Source organism: Pseudophryne corroboree, chromosome 6 (genome assembly GCF_028390025.1).
Source record: "Pseudophryne corroboree isolate aPseCor3 chromosome 6, aPseCor3.hap2, whole genome shotgun sequence".
Taxonomy (NCBI): Eukaryota; Metazoa; Chordata; class Amphibia; order Anura; family Myobatrachidae; genus Pseudophryne; species Pseudophryne corroboree.
Window position 1 is genome coordinate 166,984,116 of NC_086449.1, and position 24,202 is coordinate 167,008,317.

At 47.7% G+C, this 24,202-nt stretch overlaps 1 protein-coding gene across 5 annotated transcripts in view; it reads left to right on the forward strand.

Moving 5' to 3' along the window:
• Positions 1-24,202, forward strand: part of C6H2orf42 (chromosome 6 C2orf42 homolog) — a 75,294-nt gene that overhangs the window by 17,318 nt on the left and 33,774 nt on the right. For all 5 annotated transcript variants that reach the window (XM_063932090.1, XM_063932093.1, XM_063932091.1 and 2 more), the window contains exons 5-8: positions 15,351-15,455; positions 18,168-18,275; positions 18,500-18,600; positions 20,820-20,979. In XM_063932090.1, coding sequence (XP_063788160.1) covers positions 15,351-15,455; positions 18,168-18,275; positions 18,500-18,600; positions 20,820-20,979 — 474 coding nt within the window. The remainder of the gene's footprint in view (positions 1-15,350; positions 15,456-18,167; positions 18,276-18,499; positions 18,601-20,819; positions 20,980-24,202) is intronic.

Genomic DNA, 24,202 nt, shown 5'->3' on the forward strand with positions numbered 1-24,202 from the left:
GTTTTGTTCCCCCATCAGATGAATAAATGAAGTGTGTGAAAAGCGTGGGTTCCCCCGTTTAGAAACTGGTAATTTCTAAAAAGTTACTGATGGCGTACCCTTTCCCGCCAGGAGGATAAGTTACGCTGGGAGATATCCCCTAGGGTGGATAAGGCGCTCACACGGTTGTCAAAGAAGGTGGCACTGCCGTTTTAGGAACGGCCACTTTGAAGGTACCTGTTGATAAAAGACAGGAGGTCTGTATTTACACTCTCAGGTACTAGACGGAGACCTGCAGATCGTGCTGCTGCAGCGTGGTCGGTGACCCTGTCAAACATGAGAACATATTAAAGACGTCGTCTTATATATGAGGGATGCACAGAGGGATATTTTGCCGGCTGGCATCCAAAATGAATGTAATGTCCATTCTGTCAGGAGGGTATTAGAGACCTGTCACGGGACAGGTGATGCTGACTTTAAAAGGATTCTGCTTTATAAGGGTGAGGAATTATTTGGGGATGGTCTCTGGGACCTCGTATCCACAGCTGGGAAGAAATATTTTTACCTCAGGTTTCCTCACAGACTAAGAAAGCACTGTATCAGGTACAGTCCTTTCGGCTTCAGAAAAGCAAGCGGGTCAAAGGCGTTTCCCTTCTGTACAGAGACAAGGGAAGAGGGAAAAAGCTGCACCAGTCAGCCTGCTCCCAGATTCAAAATTCTTCTCTCGCTTCCTCTGAGCCCACAGCATGACGCGGGGGCTCCACAGGTGTAGCCAGGTACGGTGGGGGGCCGTCTAAAAAATTTCAGAGATAAGTGGGCCTGCTCACAGGTGGATCCCTGTTTCTTTCAAGAAGTATGTCAGGGGTACAAGCTGGAATTCGAGATATCTCCCCCCAGCCGTTTCCTAGATTATGGCTTGCCGACAACTCCCTCAGGCAGGGAGGCTGTACTAAAGGCAATTAATAAGCAGTATTCCCAACAGGTAATACTCAAGTGCCCCTACTTCAACAAGGACGGGGTTACTATTTTACACGGGTTGGGGTTCCGAAACCGCATGGTTCGGTGTGACCCATTTATATTAAAATCCTTGAACACATACATAAAAAAATTCAAGTTCAAGATGGAATCGCTCGGGGCGGTTATTGCAAGCCTGGACGAGGGGGATTACATGGTATCCCAGGACATCAAGGATGCTTACCTGCATGTCCCCATTTACCATCCTCGCCAGAAGTACCTCAGATTTGTGGTACAGGATTACCATTACCAAGTCCAGACAGGACTGTACAAGGCACCGAGGGTGTTTACCGGGGTAATGGCCGAAATGATGATACTCCTTCGAAAAGGGAGTTTTTAATTATCCCGTACTTGGACAATCTCCTTATAAGGGCGAGGTCCAAGGAGCAGTTGCTAGTCGGGGTAGCACTATTTTGGAAAGTGCTACAACAGCAGAGTTGGATTCTAAACAGTCCAAAGTCACAGCTGGTTCCTATGACACGTCTACTGTTCCTGGGGATGGTTCTGGACACAGACCAGAAATAAGTGTTTCTCCGGGAGGAGAAAGCCAAGGAGCTGTCATCTCTAGTCAGAGACCTCCTGAAGCCAAAACAGGTATCGGTGCATCATTGCACGCGAATCCTGGGAATAAGGGTGGCTTCCTACGAAGCAATCCCATTCGGCAGGTTCCATGCAAGAATTTTTCAGTGGGACCTGTTGGACAATTGGTCCGGATCGCATCTTCAAATGCATCGGCTGATAACCCTGTCTCCAAGGACCAGGGTATCTCTAAAATGGTGGCTGCAGAGTGCCCATCTAAAGGAGGGCCGCAGGTTCGACATACTGGACTAGGTCCTAGTGACCATGGAGGCCAGCCTTTGAGGCTGGGGGCAGTAACACAGGGAAGAAAATTCCAAGGACTTTGGTCAAGTCAGGTGACTTCTCTACACAGGCAAGACCTCTGCTTCAAAACCAGCCGGTACTGATCCAATCAGACAACATCACGGCGGTCGCCCATGTAAACCAACAGGGCGACACAAGAAGCAGGATGGCGATGGCAAAAAGCCACAAGGATTCTCCGATGGGCGGAAAATCATGTGTTAGCACTGTCAACAGTGTTCATTCCCGGAGTGGACAACTGGGAAGCTGATCTTCTCAGCAGACACGACCTCCACCCGGGAGAGTGGGGACTTCATCCAGAAGTCTTCCAAAGGATTGTACACCTTTGGGAAAGGCCACAGGTGGACATGATGGCGTCCCGCCTCAACAAAAAGCTATAAAAGATATTGCGCCAGGTCAAGGGACCCTCAGGCGATAGTTGTGGATGCTCTGGTAACACCGTGGGTGTACCAGTCGTTTTATGTGTTCCCTCCTCTGCCCCTCATACCAAAGGTATTGAGAATAATAATAAGAAGGCGAGGAGTAAGAACGATACTCGTGGTTCCGGATTGGCCAAGAAGAGCTTGGTACCCAGAACTTCAAAAAATTATATCAGAGGACCCATGGCCTCTGCCGCTCAGACAGGACCTGCGGCAGCAGGGGCCCTGTCTGTTCCAAAACTTACCGCGGCTGCGTTTGACGGCATGGCGGTTGAACGCCGGATCCTGAAGGAAAAGGGCAGTCCGGAGGAAGTCATTCCTACGCTTATTAATGCAAGGAAAGAGGTTACAGCAAATCATTATCACCGCATATGGCGGAAGTATGTTGCATGGTGTGAGGCCAAAAAGGCCCCAACAGCGGAATTTCAACTAGGTCGATTTCTGCATTTCCTGCAAGCAGGAGTGAATATGGGCCTAAAACTGGGCTCCATTAAGGTACAGATCTCGGCTCTGTCGATTTTCTTTCAAAAAGAACTAGCTTCAGTACCTGAAGTTCAGACTTTTGTAAAGGGAGTGCTGCATATTCAGCCCCCGTTTGTGCCCCCTGTGGCACCTTGGGATCTCAACGTGGTGTTGAGTTTCTTAAAATCACTTTGGTTTGAACCACTAAAAACCGTGGATCTGAAATACCTCACGTGGATGGTGGTCATTGGCGGCTTTGTCCTGTAAAAGCCCTTATCTGATTTTCCATATGGATAGGGCAGAATTGAGGACTCGTCCCCAGTTTCTCCCTAAGGTGGTGTCAGCGTTTCACCTGAACCAGCCTATTGTGGTGCCTGCGGCTACTAGGGACTTGGAGGGCTCCAAGTTGTTAGACGTGGTCAGGGCCCTGAAAATATATGTTTCCAGGACGGCTGGAGTCAGAAAATCTGACTCGCTGTTTATCCTATATGCACCCAACAAGCTGGGTGCTCCTGCTTCTACGCAGACTATTGCTCGTTGGATTTGTAGTACAATTCAGCTTGCATATTCTGTGGCAGGCCTGCCACAGCCAAAATCTGTCAATGCCCATTCCACAAGGAAGGTGGGCTCATCTTGGGCGCTTGCCCGAGGGGTCTCGGCTTTACAACTTTGCCGAGCTGCTACTTGGTCAGGGGCAAACACGTTTGCAAAATTCTATAAATTTGATACCCTGGCTGAGGAGGACCTGGAGTTCTCTCATTCGGTGTTGCAGAGTCATCCGCACTCTCCCGCCCGTTTGGGAGCTTTGGTATAATCCCCATGGTCCTTACGGAGTTCCCAGCATCCACTAGGACGTCAGAGAAAATAAGAATTTACTCACCGGTAATTCTATTTCTCGTAGTCCGTAGTGGATGCTGGGCGCCCGTCCCAAGTGCGGTGTATCTGCAATACTTGTACGTAGTTATTGTTAACTAAATCGGGTTATTGTTGAGCCATCTGTTGAGAGGCTCGGTTGTTTCATACTGTTAACTGGGATTCATATCACGAGTTGTACGGTGTGATTGGTGTGGCTGGTATGAGTCTTACCCGGGATTCAAAATCCTTCCTTATTGTGTACGCTCGTCCGGGCACGGTGTCCTAACTGAGGCTTGGAGGAGGGTCATAGTGGGAGGAGCCAGTGCACACCAGGTAGTCTAAGATCTTTCTAGAGTGCCCAGCCTCCTTCGGAGCCCGCTATTCCCCATGGTCCTTACGGAGTTCCCAGCATCCACTACGGACTACGAGAAATAGAATTACCGGTGAGTAAATTCTTATTTTTCTCTTACGTCCTAGAGGATGCTGGGTACTCCAAAAGGACCATGGGGTATAGACGGGATCCGCAGGAGCTTGGGCACACTAAAAGACTTAAGACTGGGTGTGAACTGGCTCCTCCCTCTATGCCCCTCCTCCAGACCTCAGTTAGACTTTGTGCCCAGGAGTGACTGGATGCACACTAGGGGAGCTCTACTGAGTTTCTCTAGAAAAGACTTTTGTTAGGTTTTTTATTTTCAGGGAGCCCTGCTGGCTACAGGCTCCCTGCAGCGTGGGAGTGAGGAGAGAGAAGCAGGACCTACTTCTGTGAGTTTCAAGGCTCTGCTTCTCGGCTACTGGACACCATTAGCTCCAGAGGGTTCCATCACTTGGTGCGCCTAGCTGCTTGTTTCCGGAGCCACGCCGTCAATCCCCTCACAGAAGCCAGAAGTCGGAAGTCGGGTGAGTATGAGAAGATCAGAAGACTTCAGGACGGCAGAAGACTTCAGTAACGGAAGGTACAGCACAGCGTGAAGCTGTGCTCCATGCTCCCACACACATCACCAACGGTATGCGCTGGGGGGGGGCGCCCTGGGCAGCATGTTACTGGAGTTTCTTTTAGGGCGGCAGAATGATTGTGGGTGCCTCGGCACCGTGTACAGACCCCCGCCGGCATCTTTTACAATTTTGAAATTGGCGGGCCGAAGCGCGCCGGGAAGGGGGCGGAGCTTCGACCCGCAGCTCACGGGCGCTATTTTCCCTGCTGCACGCGGCTGAGGGATAGACGCTGGTCGGACCTCCACGCTTTCCAAATAACGGGGGGCTTGTTCTGAGGGGGGCCGCAGTGTTGGTGCTTAATAGTGGTGTAGGCAGCGCTGGGTACATATATTGTTTTTTGCGATATATGGGCGCTGGGGTGTGAGCTGGCATACTCCCTCTGTGTCCTCTATCTGGGCTTTTTTGGTAGGCCTGTCACCTAGCAGGGACCTTCTGTGTGTTGTGGTGTGTCGGTACTGCGTGTCGGCATGTCTGAGGCGGAAGCTTATTCACCGGAGGAGGTTATTGGGGGAGTGAATGCGGGGCTAGAATTGGGACTGTCGACGCAGCCGACACCTGATTTGCTAGCATTGCTCAGTACATTAAACGCAAATGTAACTTCCTTATCAAAGAGGTTAGATAAGTCTGAGGCGCAGACTCAGGTGTGGAAAAAGTCCATGGAAGAGGCTTTGTCTCAGGTTCAAACCCCATCTGGGTCGCAAAAGCGGCCATTTAATCAGGTGGTAGATACTGATACCGACACGGACTCTGATTCCGACGTCGATTTCACTGAGGCAGCGTTACATCCACGTTTGGTTAAGAGTATTCAGTACATGATTGTGGCTATAAAAGATGTCTTACACATTTCTGATGAACCTGCGGTTCAGGAAACAAGGATTTGCTTGTTCAAGGAAAAGAAACCTGAGGTGAAATTTCCCCCCTCTCATGAAATGAATACTCTTTGTGAAAAGGCTTGGGAGTCGCCGGATAAGAAATGGCAGATTCCCAAGAGAATTTACATGGCGTATCCTTTCCCCTCTGATGACAGGGAAAAATGGGAGGCATCTCCAACTGTTGACAAAGCTTTATCTCGTTTGTCTAAGAAAGTGGCACTTCCGTCTCCCGACATGGCAGCTCTCAAGGATCCGGCGGATAGCAAGCTGGAGACGTCTCTGAAGTCCATTTTCGCTAATTCGGGTGCATTACTCAGACCCGCTGTGGCGTCGTTATGGGTGAGTAGTGCTGTTGCTAAATGGGCTGAGAAATTAGCTAATGATATGGATACTCTTGATAAAGATAATGTCCTTCTAACTCTTGGTTATATTAAGGACGCTGCAGATTACATAAAAGATGCGGCGAGGGACGTCTGTCTCTTGGGTTCAAGAACCAGTGCCATGTCGATATCAGCCAGAAGGGCCCTGTGAATCCATCAATGGAACGCTGATGCCAACTCCAAGAGGGCTATGGAAGCGCTACCCTTCAAAGGTACTGTCTTGTTTGGGGACGGCTTGGCTGACCTGGTCTCGACTGCGGGTAAGTCCTCTTTTCTTCCTTATGTTCCCACACAACAGAAGAAGGCACCACATCAGCAAATGCAGTCCTTTCGTCACAATAAATTCAGGCGTGGTAAAGGTTCGTCCTTCCTCGCTTCAAAAGGTAGAGGAAGGGGAAGGAAACCTTCTGCAGGTTCGGGCGCCCAGGACCAAAAGTTCTCCCCTGCTGCTACCAAGTCCACCGCATGACGCTGGGGCTTCCCTGGGGGAGTCCGAACCGGTGGGGGGCCGTCTACAAAATTTCAGTCAGGTCTGGATTCAATCAGGCCTGGATCCTTGGGTACTAGAGATCGTGTCTCGGGGATACAAACTGGAGTTTCAGGAGTTGCCCCCTCACCGGTTCTTCATTTCGGCGTTACCAGTAGTTCTGCCGGACAGGGAGGTGGTGTTAGCAGCAATTCAAAAACTGTGTCTACAGAGGGTCATTATTCCCGTTCCCTCGTCGCAGCGGGGGGAGGGGTTTTACTCGAGCCTCTTTGTTGTGCCGAAACCGGACAGTTCGGTCAGACCAATTCTAAATCTAAAATCCCTCAATCCATACTTGAAAGTTTTCAAGTTCAAGATGGAATCCCTTCGAACTGTTATCTCCAGCCTAGAAGGGGGGGATTTTATGGCGTCAGTCGACATAAAGGATGCCTACTTACATGTCCCGATATATCCTCCGCATCAGGCTTTCCTCAGGTTTGCGATACAGGATGCTCATTACCAATTTCAGACGTTGCCGTTTGGGCTTTCCACGGCTCCGAGGATTTTCACCAAGGTAATGGCGGAAATGATGGTTCTTCTTCGCAAACAGGGGGTTTCAATTATCCCGTACTTGGACGATCTCCTGATAAAGGCGAGGTCCAAGGAACGATTGCTGAGAAGTGTGGAGTTGTCTCTATCGGTTCTGCGACAACACGGATGGATTCTCAATTTGCCGAAATCCCAGTTGACTCCGACCACTCGGCTTACGTTTCTGGGCATGGTTCTGGACACGGAGTTACAGAGGGTATTTCTTCCAGAAGAAAAGGCTCTGGAATTGCAGACGATGGTCAGAGAACTTCTGAAGCCGTCGAGTGTGTCGATACATCATTGTACTCGGGTTCTGGGGAAGATGGTTGCGGCGTACAAAGCCGTTCCATACGGCAGATTTCATGCCCGCGTGTTTCAGTGGGACTTGCTGAGCAAATGGTCCGGGTCTCATCTACACATTCACCGGAAAATAAGTTTATCTTCCAGAGCCAGAATTTCTCTCCTGTGGTGGCTACAAGCTCATCACCTCCTGGGAGGACGCCGATTCGGTATCCAGGAGTGGGTACTTCTGACAACAGATGCAAGTCTCCGGGGCTGGGGTGCAGTCACCCAAGGAAGAAATTTCCAGGGAAAATGGTCGATCCAGGAAGCTTGTCTCCACATAAATGTTCTAGAGTTAAGAGCCATTTACAACGGCCTGCTCCAAGCAGGAAGTCTTCTTCAGGGTTGACCGGTCCTGGTACAGTCAGACAACATCACAGCGGTGGCCCATATAAACCGGCAAGGCGGAACAAGGAGCAGAGCGGCAATGGCGGAAGCCACAAAGATACTTCGCTGGGCGGAATAACACGTCAGCGCACTGTCAGCAGTTTTCCTACCGGGGGTGGACAACTGGGAAGCGGATTTTCTCAGCAGACACGACCTCCATCCGGGAGAGTGGGCTCTGCACCAAGAGGTTTTTGCAGAGGTGACAAGACGCTGGGGAATTCCGTTAATAGACATGATGGCGTCTCGGCTCAACAAGAAGCTCCCGAGGTATTGTTCCAGAGCAAGGGACCCACAAGCCACGGCGGTGGACGCCCTGGTGTCGCCGTGGGTTTTCCAGTCGGTGTATGTGTTCCCTCCTCTGCCTCTCATTCCAAAGGTGCTGGGGATCATTCGTCGAGCAAAGGTTCAGGAGATTCTCGTCGTTCCAGACTGGCCAAGAAGGGCCTGGTATCCGGATCTTCAGGACTTACTGGTGGAAGATCCTTGGCCACTTCCTCTAAGGGAGGATCTGTTGTTACAGGGTCCATGCGTATTTCCGGACTTACCGCGGCTGCGTTTGACGGCATGGAGGTTGAGCACCAGATCTTAGCTCGTAAGGGTATTCCCAGGGAGGTCATTCCAACTCTTATTAAGGCTAGGAAAGAGGTTACGGCGAAACACTATCACCGTATCTGGAGGAAGTATGTTTCCTGGTGTGAGGTTAAAAAGACTCCTGCGGAGGATTTTCACTTGGGTCGTTTTCTCCACTTTTTACAGGCGGGTGTAGATGCTGGCCTGAAATTGGGTTCCATCAAAGTGCAAATTTCGGCTTTGTCTATTTTCTTTCAAAAAGAGTTAGCTGCCCTCCCAGAGGTTCAGACTTTTGTGAAGGGTGTAATGCATATCAATCCACCGTTTGTACCGCCTGTAGCACCATGGGACCTTGATGTCGTTTTGCGGTTCCTCATGTCTTCCTGGTTTGAACCTTTGCGGAAGGTTGAGTTGAAGTTTCTCACTTGGCAGGTGGTTATGCTTTTGGCGCTGGCATCTGCCAGGCGAGTATCGGAATTGGCAGCTTTATCTCATAAGAGTCCGTACTTGATTTTTCATTCGGATAGGGCGGAATTGAGGACTCGTCAACAATTTCTGCCAAAGGTGGTTTCGTCGTTTCACATTAACAAACCTATTGTTGTTCCGGCGGCTACGGAAGAAGTGGCGATTCCAAAATCTCTGGATGTTGTAAGAGCGTTAAAAGTTTACGTTTCTTGGACAGCTGTTACTAGGAAAACTGAAGCGTTTGTTTTGTATGCGGCCAACAAGGTTGGTCATCCCGCGTCAAAACAGACTATTGCACGCCGGATTTGTAGTACGATCCAGCAAGCTCATTCTTCGGTGGGGTTGCCGGTGCCGAAGTCGGTTAAAGCCCATTCTACCAGGAAGGTGGGCTCCTCTTGGGCGGCTGCCCGAGGTGTTTCGGCACTACAGCTTTGCCGAGCGGCTACTTGGTCGGGTTCGAACACTTTTGCTAAATTCTATAAGTTCGATACCCTGGCCGATGAGGACCTGGCGTTTGCTCAGTCGGTGCTGCAGAGTCGTCCGCACTCTCCCGCCCGTTACGGAGCTTTGGTATAATCCCCATGGTCCTTTTGGAGTCCCCAGCATCCTCTAGGACGTAAGAGAAAATAGGATTTTGGTACTCACCGTTAAATCCTTTTCTCCTAGTCCATAGAGGATGCTGGGCGCCCGTCCCAGTGCGGACTATTTCTTGCTTTATATATATTTTCTTACTGGTTAAGTTAGTTTATACACGACTTGTGTATTGGGTTGTTGCAGCTGGTTGCTGGAGTTTTATGCATACTGTTATCTGGTTTGGTGTTGTTCCGGTTGTACGGTATGTTTATGGTGTGGGCTGGTACTTTGGTAGCCCTTAGTTGAGACAAAAATCTTTCCTTGTAATGTCCGTCTCTCCTGGGCACAGTTCCTATAACTGAGGTCTGGAGGAGGGGCATAGAGGGAGGAGCCAGTTCACACCCAGTCTTAAGTCTTTTAGTGTGCCCAAGCTCCTGCGGATCCTGTCTATACCCCATGGTCCTTTTGGAGTCCCCAGCATCCTCTACGGACTAGGAGAAAAGGATTTAACGGTGAGTACCAAAATCCTATTATAATTACAGCGCAGCCATCATATATTATTTATTTAGTAGTATATGGGCGCAGGGGTGTGAGCTGGCATACTCCCTCTGTGTTCTCTCTTCAGGCTTCCCTGTGGGTCTGTCCCCTTTTGGCCGGTGTGAGTGTGGGTGTGTCGGTACTGTGTGTCGACATGTCTGAGGCTGAGTGTTCCTCATTACTGGGAGCGCGGAGAAAGATTTGGGAATGACTCTGTTGGCACAGCCGACTGCTGATTGGGTAAATATGTTGAGTACATTGAATGCAAACGTGGCATTATTGTCTAAGAGGCTAGATAAATCTGATTCTCAGACACAAACATGGAGAAAATCCATGGAGGACGCTTTGTCTCCGGTACAGACCCCCTCAGGGTCACAAAAACGTTTACCCAGATGGCAGATACAGATACCGACACAGACTCTGATTCCAGTGTCGACTTCAATGAGGCCAGTTTACATCCGAAACTGGTTAAGATTATTCAGTACATGATTGTGGCTATTAAAGATGTTTTACATATTTCTGAGGAACCTCCTGTTCCAGATACAAGGGTTTGTTTGTTTGTTTGTTTGTTTGTTTATTTAAAGGGAAAAAGCCTGCGGTAAAGTTTCCCCCCTTTCATGAACTGAACGCTCTTTGTGAAAAGGCTTGGGAGTCGCCTGACAAAAGGTGGCAGATTCCCAAGAGAATTTTTATGGCATATCCTTTCCCCTCTGATGACAGGGAGAAATGGGAGTCGTCACCCAACGTGGACAAGGCTCTGTCCCGACTATCCAAAAAGGTGGCGCTTCCGTCTCCTGACACGGCTGCCCTCAAGGATCCGGCAGATCGCAAGCAGGAGACGACATTGAAGGCCATTTTCGTTACTACTGGTGCACTCCTCAGACCTGCTGTGGCATCGGCGTGGGTGAGTAGTGCTATTGCTAAGTGGGCTGATAATTTAGCTTCTGATATGGATACCCTTGATAAGGATAACATTCTTTTGACTCTTGGTTATATCAAGGACGCTGCAGATTACCTAAAGGATGCGGCGAGGGATATTGGCCTCTTGGGATCAAGGGCCAATGCCATGGCGTTCTCGGCCAGGAGGGCGCTGTGGATTCATCAATGGAATGCTGATGCCGACTCCAAGAAAGCTATGGAAGCTCTCCCTTTTAAAGGTAGTGTCTTGTTCGGTGAGGGCCTTGCTGACCTGGTGTCTACAGCTACTGCGGGTAAGTAATCTTTTCTTCCTTATGTTCCCGCACAACAGAAAAAGGCGCACCATTATCAGATGCAGTCCTTTCGGCCTAATAAATACAAAAAAGGAAGGGGTTCGTCCATCCTCGCTTCAAAAGGTAGAGGAAGGGGAAAAAGGTCGCCTGCTGTGTCTGGCGCCCAGGACCAAAAGTCCTCCCCCGCCTCTGCCAAGTCCACCGCATGACGCTGGGGCTCCCCTACGGGAGTCTGTGCCGGTGGGGTGCCATCTCCGAATCTTCAGTCAGGTCTGGTTTCAATCGGCCCTGGATCCTTGGGTCTTAGACATAGTGTCCCAAGGGTACAAACTAGAGTTTCAGGAGATACCCCCCCCCCCCCCGCCGCTTTTTCAAATCGGCCTTGCCAGTTTCTCTTCCAGAAAGAGAAGTAATAAACGCTGCGATACAAAAGCTGTGTCAATATAGGGTCATTGTCCCAACGGGGGGAAGGGTTCTATTCGAGCCTCTTTGTCGTGCCGAAGCCGGACGGCTCGGTCAGACCGATTCTGAACCTAAAATCCCTCAATCCATACTTGAAAACTTTCAAGTTCAAGATGGAATCTCTTCGAGCTGTGATCTCCAGTTTAGAAGGGGGGGGATTTTATGGCGTCAGTCGACATAAAGGATGCCTACTTACACGTCCCGATATATCCTCCTCATCAGACCTTCCTAAGATTTGCGGTGCAGGATTGTCATTACCAATTTCAGACGTTGCCGTTTGGGCTTTCCACGCCCCCGAGGGTCTTCACCAAGGTGATGGCGGAAATGATGGTACTCCTACGCAAGCAGGGTGTCACAATTATCCCATACTTGGACGATCTCCTGATAAAGGTGAGATCAAAAGAGCAGTTGCTAAGAAGTGTGGAACTCTCCCTGACGGTTCTGCAACATCATGGTTGGATTCTCAATTTGCCAAAGTCTCAGTTGAGTCCGACAACTCGGCTGCCCTTCTTGGCCATGATCCTAGACACGGAACTACGGAGAGTGTTTCTTCCGGCAGAAAAAGCTCTGGAAATCCAGACCATGGTCAAGGAGATTCTGAAACCCGTAAGAGTGTTGATTCATCAATGCACTCGAGTGCTAGGGAAGATGGTTGCGGCTTACGAAGCCATTCCGTTTGGCAGGTTTCATGCCCGGGTGTTTCAGTGGGATCTGCTGAACAAATGGTCCGGGTCTCACCTGCACATGCACCGGAAAATAAGTCTATCTTCCAGGACCAGAATTTCTCTCCTGTGGTGGCTGCAAAGTTCTCACCTTCTAGAGCAGAGGTTCTCAAACTCGGTCCTCGGGGGCACACACAGTGCATGTTTTGCAGGTAACCCAGCAGGTGCACAGGTGTATTAATTACTCACTGACACATTTTAAAAGGTCCACAGGTGGAGCTAATTATTTCACTTGCGATTCTGTGAGGAGACCTGCAAAACATGCACTGTGTGTGCCCCCGAGGACCGAGTTTGAGAACCTCTGTTCTAGAGGGACGCAGATTCGGAATCCAGGATTGGGTCCTGCTGACCACAGATGCAAGTCTCCGGGGCTGGGGTGCAGTCACACAAGGAAGAAGTTTCCAGGGAAAATGGTCAAGCCAGGAATCTTGTCTCCACATAAATGTTCTGGAGTTAAGAGCCATTTACAACGGCCTTCTGCAAGCGAAGAACCTTCTTCAAGGTCTACCTGTCCTGATCCAGTCGGACAACATAACAGCGGTGGCGTACGTAAACCGCCAGGGCGGAACAAAGAGCAGGGCGGCAATGGCGGAGGCCACAAGAGTTCTCCGCTGGGCGGAACAGCACGTGAGCGCTCTGTCAGCAGTTTTCCTTCCGGGCGTGGACAACTGGGAAGCAGACTTCCTCAGCAGACACGATCTCCATCCAGGAGAGTGGGCCCTTCATCCAGAGGTGTTTGTAGAAGTGACAAGGCGTTGGGGAATCCCTCAAATAGACATGATGGCGTCTCGCTTCAACAAGAAGCTTCCGAGGTATTGTTCCAGGTCAAGGGACCCCCAAGCCAGTGCAGTGGACGCCCTGGTAACTCCGTGGGTGTTTCAGTCGGCGTATGTGTTGCCCCCGCTTCCTCTCATTCCAAGAGTGCTGAGAATCATAAGACGAACAAGGGTTCATGCAATACTCGTCGTTCCAGATTGGCCACGGAGGGCCTGGTATCCGGATCTTCGGGAATTGCTCATAGAAGATCCTTGGCCGCTTCCTCTAAGAGAGTACCTGTTACTGCAGGGGCCATGCGTGTTTCCAGACTTACCGCTGCTGCGTTTGACGGCGTGGAGGTTGAACGCCAAATCGTAGCTCGTAAAGGTATTCCCGTGCAAGTCATCCCCACTCTCCTTAAGGCTAGAAAGGAGGTCACGGCAAAACATTATCACCTTATTTGGAGAAAATATGGGTCGTGGTGTGAAACCAAAACAGCTCCTGCGGAGGAATTTCACTTGGGTCGTTTCCTTCATTTTTTGCAGGCAGGCATGGATGCAGGCCTGAAATTGGGTTCCATCAAAGTGCAGATTTCGGCTTTATCTATTTTCTTTCAAAAAGAATTGGCCGCCCTTCCTGAGGTTCAGACTTTCGTGAAGGGAGTGCTGCATATCCATCCTCCATTTGTGCCACCCGTGGCACCGTGGGATCTTGAAGTGGTGTTACAGTTTCTTATGTCTCACTGGTTTGAACCTTTGCGAAAGGTTGAGTTAAAGTTTCTCACTTGGAAAGTGGTCATGCTTTTGTCATGCTTCTGCCAGACGAGTGTCAGAATTGGCGGCTTTGTCTCACAAGAGCCCATATTTGATTTTTCATGTGGATAGAGCGGAATTGAGGACTACGGATGCTGTGGCAGTCCCAAAATCTCTTGATGTCGTAAGAGCTTTGAAAATTTATGTCGCCAGAACGGCTCTTGTTAGGAAAACCGAAGCTCTGTTTGTCCTGTATGCTTCCAACAAGATTGGAAATCCTGCTTCCAAGCAGACTATTGCACGCTGGATTTGTAATACGATTCAGCACGCTCATTCTTCGGCTGTGTTTGCCATTGCCGAAGTCAATAAAGGCCCATTCTACCAGTAAGGTGGGCTCATATTGGGCGGCTGCCCGAGGGGTCTCGGCTCTTCAACTTTGCCGAGCAGCTATGTGGTCGGGTTCAAACACTTTTGCTAAGTTCTACAAGTTTGATACCCTGGCTGAGGAGGACCTCATGTTTGCTCAATCGGTGCTGCAGAGTCGTCCGCACTCTCCCGCCCGGTCTGGAGCTTTGGTATAGACCCCATGGTCCTTTTTGGAGTCCCCAGCATCCTCTAGGACGTAAGAGAAAATAGGATTTTAATACCTACCGGTAAATCCTTTTCTCCTAGTCCGTAGAGGATGCTGGCCGCCTATCCCAGTGCGGACTGTTACTTGCTTTTGTATTGATACTTGTTGTTTTCGGTTACAGGAAGGTTGTGTATCAATTATATTTAGCTTGTTGCTATTGTTAGTTCATACTGTTATCTGGTATTCCTGCTAATCCAGTTGTACGGTGTGTTTGTGGTGTGAGCTGGTATGTATCTCGCCCTTAGTTTAACAAAAATCCTTTTCCTCGAAATGTCCGTCTCCCCTGGGCACAGTTCCTATAACTGAGGTCTGGAGGAGGGGCATAGAGGGAGGAGCCAGTTCACACCCAGTCAAAGTCTTTTAGTGTGCCCATGTCTCCTGCGGATCCCGTCTATACCCCATGGTCCTTTTGGAGTCCCCGGCATCCTCTACGGACTAGGAGAAAAGGATTTACCAGTAGGTATTAAAATCCTATTTTTTGAGCTTCCTTTCATAAATGTGACTTATTTACTGATGGTTGCCAATACTGATAGAGGGCATTGGACGCTTTTACTTTTACTTTTTTTTTTTTTTTTTTTACACATTACAAGTTGTGTTAAATTCATGAGGTAGAACAATTGGATCTTATCTGTTGCATGAGTAGTAAATGGAAATCTATGTGTTTTTAATGTTGCTTTCCTGATTACAATACAGTCCGTGTATGAGTAACATAATTGTTGCATTCAAATGCAGTACACTGTGAGCCGCATAATACACATACTTGTGACTGGTAATAGTGCTAGTGAATGGCAAGTGTGTTAATAACCAGCATATATAATTTGGTGTATCTGGTTCTCGTGCAGTAAAACCCTTCCATACTATTCCTGAATTTTAATGAATGTTCCTTTCAGATACCTGATAATCACATCACCAAACTTGCTACATTGCTCTGCTTTGCTGCTTTCCATCTGATATCTTTTACAATGTCTGATTACCTTAATGCATACAACCAAGGCAAGACCAGTTGATCCAGTACTTCTTGCTTCCTCTTCTCAGCGTGTAGTCAGCTGATGGACGAGACTCAAGTGTCCCTTACCTTCATGGACTGGCTGTCCAGTGTGACTGAAAGAATCCACCAGACCATGCATTATCAGTTTGATGGTATGTAGCTGCTTGCATGTGAAGGTGTTAAACTAAGTCTGATGGAGCTATAAATATGGGAGGCCGGTCAGTATCCTGTGGAGGACTTAGAACAGCGACTTGTTGTTTCCCTGTGATAACGGCTCATAGGTTACACAGTTTGGGTTTGCTCATAGCATTTTGTTAAAATTCAGATGCTGGAGAGACATCCTGGTATGGATAAGGAACTGCCCTTTATATATAAAGCGCAGCGCTGTGATTTCAGAACACTTATCAGCCTTTATAAAGGGCAGGAAGCAAATGTTGATAGTTGTCCATTTCATACGGTTACAGACACTGCAATCGCAGCACACAATGGGTTTCAAAAGAGCTTCACGAACATATACACTATAGTCTTCTTATTCATTATATTTGGTAGAACTGCCAGCTTTAGGGTATAAGGAGCTCTGGTTCTTGTGTAGCCACTAAATGCAACTAAATTTGTGGCTCCCCCCACTTGCCCAATCAAAGCTTGTCTTTTTATGTTCGTGCTTGTGCAGCATGTAATGTTTTATTTTATTCCTCATTAACTTTGTGATTGAGAGAACTCAGCTGCTCCAGCCCCTACTGGACCCTGGAACGGGGGGGGAGCGGGAGAGTCCCCAAGGCCATTGAGATATAGAGGTGCACGAAATGCTGATGGTCATGTAGTCGAGCAATTATTTGCAACTGCGCATGTGCAGTAGAAATCAGAGTACCCCCTGCGCTGCATATGTCAGAAATGAGGTGGCAAAGTGTTTGGCGTTCCTGGGCAGTAACTAGAAGTGAACGCAATAAAGGTCTGTCTCATGGGCTTGTTATGGGAGTGTTGCATGTCTGTGAGTGACAACGGCTGAGTTCTCAGACGCACACCCGCAGCAACAGACGCCATAGTCAGACTGCACCTGCCATAGTTGAAAGGAAAAAGAACGACTGCGCTTAGGGTATTACACATAGACCATGTATATGGAGAGCTGACAATTATATAATATGTAAAAGATTATTTATTTGTTATGATAAAACACTAATAATAAATATACATGTATACAATACATCAATAGATAAAGTATCTACTCTGAATCACCGAAAATATTTTGAATAAACAGTATCCACATAGAAAGTATCTTTTCTTGTATGTGAAATTAACTCAGTTCAGTTTGCAATAACAGTACTGTTTAGAATTTATAACACTGGTATGACTGATTGGTGTATCTCTCCAGGGATTTCCCTCTATGTAAGCAATAAAGGAAACGTCAAACTTTGTATAAGTGCAGAGGCAGCGTGCACTTAACACTGATGAATGGTAGAAGTCCCGGCAATATATTCATATGACAATAGGTGTATGTGGTATTACCTTTCCTGTGGGCTGGTGCCACTGAGTGTCCTCGGTGAAGTCCTCTAATTTGCCCACTAGTGTGATGATGAAGGAGAGGAATAAAACACGGGTGCGCTGACAGGGGCCGCTTCTTGTAGTGTTCCTGTGCTCTCCCGTGGGCTGGTGGAAATCCTTAGTAGTGCCCACTTAGTAAATGCAGGGGAGAGATGCTCTCCGATGATACTAGTCAGAGCCGCTGTTGGTAGCTACTGATAGCGGAGGAAGGCGCTGTGCAATAGCGCTAGCCGGAGCCACCACTGAGACGTCCTCTGGTGAGAGACGGGGAGCTTCCCCGTGGATGATAGTAGCCGCTAATAGCGGGAAGAGGCGCTGTGCAATAGCGCTGGCCAGAGGCGCCACTGGTAGTGGAAAAAGTCCTCTGGTAGGGCGGGGAGCGTCCCCGTGGGTGAACAGTGCCGGTGAGGTAGATTCGGTGATCAGAGTATGAGGGGAGGAGGCTAACGCGTTTCGTCACGAATTACGTGACTTTCTCAAAGGAATACCAGAGGACTTCTTCCACTACTAGTGGCGGCTCTGGCCAGAATCTAACTCTCTCTCTCTGCACATGTTATATCTGCTCCCCCTGCAGTGCACATGGTTTTGCCCGTTAGCTAACAAATTTGCTGCTGCGGTCAGATCTGAATTAGGCCCTAAGTGCAATTTATGCTTTCGGCTTAAGGCCAGTACACACTAAAGAGATGTGTGCTGAGCGATCTGTCACAGACTGCTCTGCACACATCACATCTTGAACATGCAGGCTCAATCTAGCACCGACGGTAGCGACGCGCGGGGCCGCGCATCGCTATCGCTGGGGGGGCATGCACACGAGAGATCCATTCTTAAAATCTAAGCAATCAAGTGTACCCCTCTTAAGTGCAGTCAGTCATTGTCTAACTTGTGATGGACAGACTTTGCATGAAAAGCAGGGTTGGTAAATAAGCTCTACTGACTGCAACTTACTAGCCCCAAACACAAATGATGATCATGTAATATTGCAGCATGTATAGCTCACTGGTGACCATGTACAAAGTGTAATACCATAAGGATGTATTCAGGAACTGCTCAGTCAGATGTCTGAGCCCGCAGGATCTGTTAGAGAACCAGGAAAGACGTTTGTCTATGGGTATTATCTAGCGTAATTACTCGCAGTCCTTTTATATGAACATTGTCTACCTGGCCCCTGGGATTTGACCAGCCTCGTAAGGCCAATGCCATAATAAGCTTCTGTGGCCATAAATTAATTACATGATTTCCTTTTGCATACATGTTAGTTTGTGAAGAGAATCTCTCGCTTATTGATTCGTCCCCAAAAAACGTTGTCGTTCTTGTTTATGTTCCAGGTAAGCCGGAGCCTCTGGTGTTCCACATTCCCCAGTCTTTCTTTGATGCGCTGTCACAGAGGCTGTTTATGGGTAATGCACGCATGCGGCTTCCCAACTGCACCACAGGTACTCTCCTAAACTAAGTCTTATTTTTATTTTCTATAATAGAAATATCTCACTTAAATCGACTGAAGTATCCAGTGCAGCTGTAACTCATCAGATAAATACCTCTGCCGTATGTAAGCAGAGATTGGGTGCTGCAGACCGCCACTAATACTAATTGTTCAGTCATGGGATTGGGTCGGGATATTGCCTCATCAGAGGTATAATTGGATGGTTTTATATTCCAGCTTTCGTGAGAAAAGATGCCCTCCCCCTGGGGACCTTTTCCAAGTACACCTGGCACATAACCAACATTTTACATGTCAAGCAGATCTTTGACACGCTAGAGGTAAGGGGTCAGCGCTCATTCATGTTTGTTCTGTTATTAATTGGGGGGGAAATCCTGTGTTGTAATCTGTACATGCTGGCTATTTATTACTATACTTCTGTCCGCAACATCTCCATTTCGCTGGCTGAAGGCTGGTCTGGGTGTAGGTCCAGATCAGGTATAACCTTCCAGGCAGCACTAATAGATGCAAGAGTTCATGGAAGCTTGTATGAGTCTACTGATGTACATCAATACATAAGAATAAAAGAGTGCTGGAAACTAAATACAGGTTGAGTATCCCATATCCAAATATTCCGAAATACGGAATATTCCGAAATACGGACTTTTTTGCGTGAGAGTGAGATAGTGAAACCTTTGTTTTTTGATGGCTCAATGTACACAAACGTTGTTTAATACACACAGTTATTAAAAATATTGTATTAAATGACCTTCAGGCTGTGTATATAAGGTGTATATGAAACATAAATTAATTTTGTGACTATAGATACACTTTGTTCAATGCACAAAGTTACAAAAAATATTGGCTAAAATTACCTTCCAGCTGTGTGTATAAGGTGTATATGTAACATAAATGTATTCTGTGCTTGGAGTTAGGTCCCATCACCATGATATCTCATTATGGTATGCAATTATTCCAAAATACGGAAAAATCCGATATCCAAAATACCTCTGGTCCCAAGCATTTTGGATAAGGGATACTCAACCTGTATATCCCTTTATCACGCCTATACCTGTGTTAACCATGTATCTACTATATATAGACACCATGTGTCAAATTATATATATTTTTTGAATACCAATAGTACATACAAAGAGTATAGTACGTAAGGCTTACACAAACAGTGGTGCTGGTTTTTCAGTAATTGAGAGGAAAACAAATGAGACAAAGGAAAGAGACAGGGTGTGAGATATGAAAGGGAGGGGGAAGAGGCGTTACACTAAAAGTACATCTGCAGGCCATAAACAGCCGTCCTGGAAACCATAAGGTATAAAGTAATCCCCACTCTTCTCTTCATGGCGCACTAATTATATGGGATCCGTTCGGAAAAGGTTAGGGTTAGGCTGTTTTGAGGGAGGGTTAGGGTTAGGCACCCCTGGGGAGGGTTAGGGTTAGTCAGTGCGGGGGGGAAGGATTAGGATTATGCTGTGGGAAGGGGGGATTAGGGGTAGGCTGTGGGAGGGGAAGGGTTAGGGTCAGGCTGCGGGAACAGATGGTTAGGGAGGTAAGCGGTAGTTTACTTACCAAATAGGTGTCAGGATCCTGAGCGTCGGGATGCCGCCTTCATTATTTTGACTTCCGGCATCCCATGTGCCAGGATCCTGATACCATCCCATATAAGGTAGTCAACTGATTCTGTAAATTCTAACCAATAAAACCAGGTTGCCACAAACTCTGTGTTTCTGTCCGTGGCAGAAAAGATAACATCTGTAATGTCCATTTGTAGATCCAATCTTTTGAACCTTTACAGTTACAAACAAGAAAAAAACAGCGCGTATGTGAACGTTACCAGTCTCTTGTAGATTTTCCATCATAGATTACAGATGGGTATTACCAGTCTTTTGTGAATATCCAAAGTCCTCTCACAAAGACTAAATGTACACTGATTGTAGTCTCCAGAAAATTCCTTGTGCCAGCTTGCAATTATGTCCACAAAACACACTGGTCAGTTAGCTAGGATCCACTTCAAAAGTAGTCCTGATCAATACCTGACGTTGTGGTCGGGTATTGTTGTGGTAGTTCCCACTGTTTAAATGCCAATGAAACCTAAAAACAAAACTACCATATTAGGTTGATGAAGGCTATTCTGACGTGAGACAAAGAAAGGGAGAAAACAACCTTGCTGGAAGTGAAATGGGCTTGTAGCTTGTAAAACATGCAGAGGGAGTTATATCAGGTGGGAATATGATAGGCTATAGGTGGATTTTGGGAGAGTAAAGATTGAGAAAATATGTAGTCTGTTCCTGTCCCAGTGGAGCTTTCATTCTAAATTCTCATCCATGCACCCCGAATGGCTCCATTTTGTTATAAGACAACCTACCAGTATGTTTCTGGGGTATGAGAGGAAAGCGGAGCCCTCGACGGAAGCTCATTCAAACATTGGGAGCACGTACGTACTTCACACAGATAAGGCCCTAAGTGCATGACCCAAACACTGTAGTTATTACTGTTTTATAGTGTCTGGTAATAGTGGATTTGTTTTGTTTTATTGTTCGCTCAGATGCCGCTCGAAATTACCAGAAGTTTTGTTCAGAACAGAGACGGAACATTTGATCTATTCAAATGTCCTAAGGTGGAGGTGGAAAACATTGCAGAAACTTACGGACGGCTAGAAAAACAGCCCATCCGGCCCCTGGAATTAAAAACGTTTCTAAAAGTTGGTATGTCTTGGATTTTATTATTTCTTATTTGCACTACAGAATTAAAAGCCAGCAATGTAGTGATCTACGTGCAGGCAGACAATATAGTTGCTTATAATGAAATTCTACATGATATACAGACACAGGAACTATTGGTGCCTAAGGGGGGATGGTATTAGGTCAGGGTTTTCTTGCTTAGGTGTAAAAAAACATGACTTTTCACTATTTTTAGGCCGAATGGGTATTCACTCTATTCAATAGCAGGGCCGTTTTTTCGCCTAGGTGAAAAATTCAGCAGGAGCGAAAGACATGTGGATCAGCTATTTTGAGGGATTTTTCGCCAATGCCTTTTCACAAAAAAAAAAAAAAGATGTAAAGGCATTGGCGAAAATGCCTTAAAAACCGGCTGCAATTAAATAGGCAGGGGTGTGTGAAATCAACAGCTCTGAGATTACTGGAGCAAATTGCATATCCCCATAAGGCTATTAAATATAGGGGTAGCAGTTGATTTACCAACGGACACAGTACAGACAGTCATAATCCCGATAGCCATTGACCGACAGTCAAAATACCGTCACGGTCAAAATACCAACATTCATTATACCGACATGTTCAAAATGCCGACATAGTCAGAATACTGACATTTGAAATCCCATCATGCCAAAATGCAGACATGCGTTATTAAAGATTTTTTTCCTTAAAACAGACTTGTTCATACTTACCATCCCAGTGGACCTGGGGGGGAAAATAATAGTATGACGAGCTCAGCGAGGCACCGTGCCCGAAGCATGCGAGGTGACGCAGTACACTTAAGGCCCATACACACTGGGCAATTTTGAGCTGAAAGCAGCTCACTTTTGATGTTTTGAGCTGCTTTCAGCTCAAAGCCGCCCAGTGTGTATGGACAAGCGGTGAGCGCTGATTCGCACTCCCGCTTCATCGCTGGCAACCGCCGTTCATCTACTGGTATTACCAGTAGATGAACGGCGGAGTGAGCGGCTTTCCATATCATCCTGCTATGGAAAGCCGCTCACCCCCGCTGACATCGCTGGGCAGCGGGGAAAAGCGCTCAGTGTGTATGGACCTTTACACGGTGTCCATGTCGACATGGACACACCAAAAAAACAACAGAAAAACTCATGTTGGTATATTGTCATACCGGCTTTTCAAAAGGCGGTATTCAGACTATGTCAGCATTTTGAACATGGCATAATGAGTGTCGGTATTTTGACCGCCTCCGTATTTTGACTGTAGGTACCATGGTTGTCGGGATTATGACCATCAGTATTGTGTCCGTCGGTAAATCATACTGAACCCACATATACAGGTGAAACTCAGAAAATTAGAATATCGTGCAAAAGTTCATTTATTTCAGTAATTCAACTTAAAAGGTGAAACTAATATATTATATAGACTCATTACATGCAAAGTGAGATATTTCAAGCCTTTTTCTCTGTCATCCACTAGGGGACACTGGAGATTAGACAGCTGGGGTGTGAAGAATGGAGACCGGAGGTGGCACAATATATGTAAAACAATTGAAGTGCACAGCTGGCTCCTCCCCCTTCACGCCCCCCGTCTCTTTGATTTGAAGAATTATGCTGAGGAGGTAGAAGCACATCACAAAGAAGTGTATTTCAAGATTGCAGTGGCCTAATCCCACCTCACTAAAGGAGGGAGCAGGTTACACTAAGATACTCTCTAGAATATTTGTGAGACACGGATCCCGGTGGAAAGCAGCATTCCCCCACCGAGCACAGCAGTTTCACAGAGGAGAGAGAGCTGGCGCCAGCAGTTTGTTTCTCTGAGCCGGATGGTAACCGCCAGAGCCGCTGGGCTTTTACTGACGGCAGGCGCGATAGTCGAGGGAAGGCGTCCAGCGTGCAGAGAAGAAGCGGCTTGACAGACCCAGACAGGCGGGGGAAGTGCAGGCGCGGAGGCGCAAGGGAGCTCAGCAGTCTTCCTATGGCGCAGGAGGCGAACTCCGGAAACCAATGGTGAGAAGCGCCCTCCCTGCCATTATAAGACGGGTAGCGAGGTGACTAAAATGTAAGTGGCGGCCATTTTAGTTAGAATAAGGCATGTAAAGAGAGCTGGCTGGAGAATAGGAGGGAGGGGAGCAACAAGGCGGGCTCTTAGTTGCCATAGCGCCAAGATCTCACTGATTCTCAATAGGTCCTGAGGTGTGGAGCATCAGATTTCAACAGAGGCACAAGCCTGAGACAAGCTGTAAGAACAGTTGGTGGTGTGGGGTTTGTAAACCTATGGCTGGTACAAAAAAAATGTATTTACATTTCTCTATCGTCCTAGTGGATGCTGGGGTTCCTGAAAGGACCATGGGGAATAGCGGCTCCGCAGGAGACAGGGCACAAAAAGTAAAGCTTTAGGATCAGGCGGTGTGCACTGGCTCCTCCCCCTATGACCCTCCTCCAAGCCTCAGTTAGATTTTTGTGCCCGGCCGAGAAGGGTGCAATCTAGGTGGCTCTCCTAAAGAGCTGCTTAGAAAAGTTTAGCTTAGGTTTTTTATTTTACAGTGAGTCCTGCTGGCAACAGGATCACTGCAACGAGGGACTTAGGGGAGAAGAAGTGAACTCACCTGCGTGCAGGATGGATTGGCTTCTTGGCTACTGGACATTAGCTCCAGAGGGACGATCACAGGTACAGCCTGGATGGTCACCGGAGCCTCGCCGCCGGCCCCCTTGCAGATGCTGAAACGAGAAGAGGTCCAGAATCGGCGGCAGAAGACTCCTCAGTCTTCTTAAGGTAGCGCACAGCACTGCAGCTGTGCGCCATTTTCCTCTCAGCACACTTCACACGGCAGTCACTGAGGGTGCAGGGCGCTGGGAGGGGGGCGCCCTGGGAGGCAAATGAAAACCTTTTTTGGCTAAAAATACCTCACATATAGCCTCCGGGGGCTATATGGAGATATTTAACCCCTGCCAGAATCCGTTAAGAGCGGGAGACGAGGCCGCCGAAAAAGGGGCGGGGCCTATCTCCTCAGCACACAGCGCCATTTTCCCTCACAGAAAGGCTGGAGGGAAGGCTCCCAGGCTCTCCCCTGCACTGCACTACAGAAACAGGGTTAAAACAGAGAGGGGGGGCACTAATTTGGCGTTAGAAATATATAATAGATGCTATAAGGGAAAACACTTATATAAGGTTGTCCCTATATAATTATAGCGTTTTTGGTGTGTGCTGGCAAACTCTCCCTCTGTCTCTCCAAAGGGCTAGTGGGTCCTGTCCT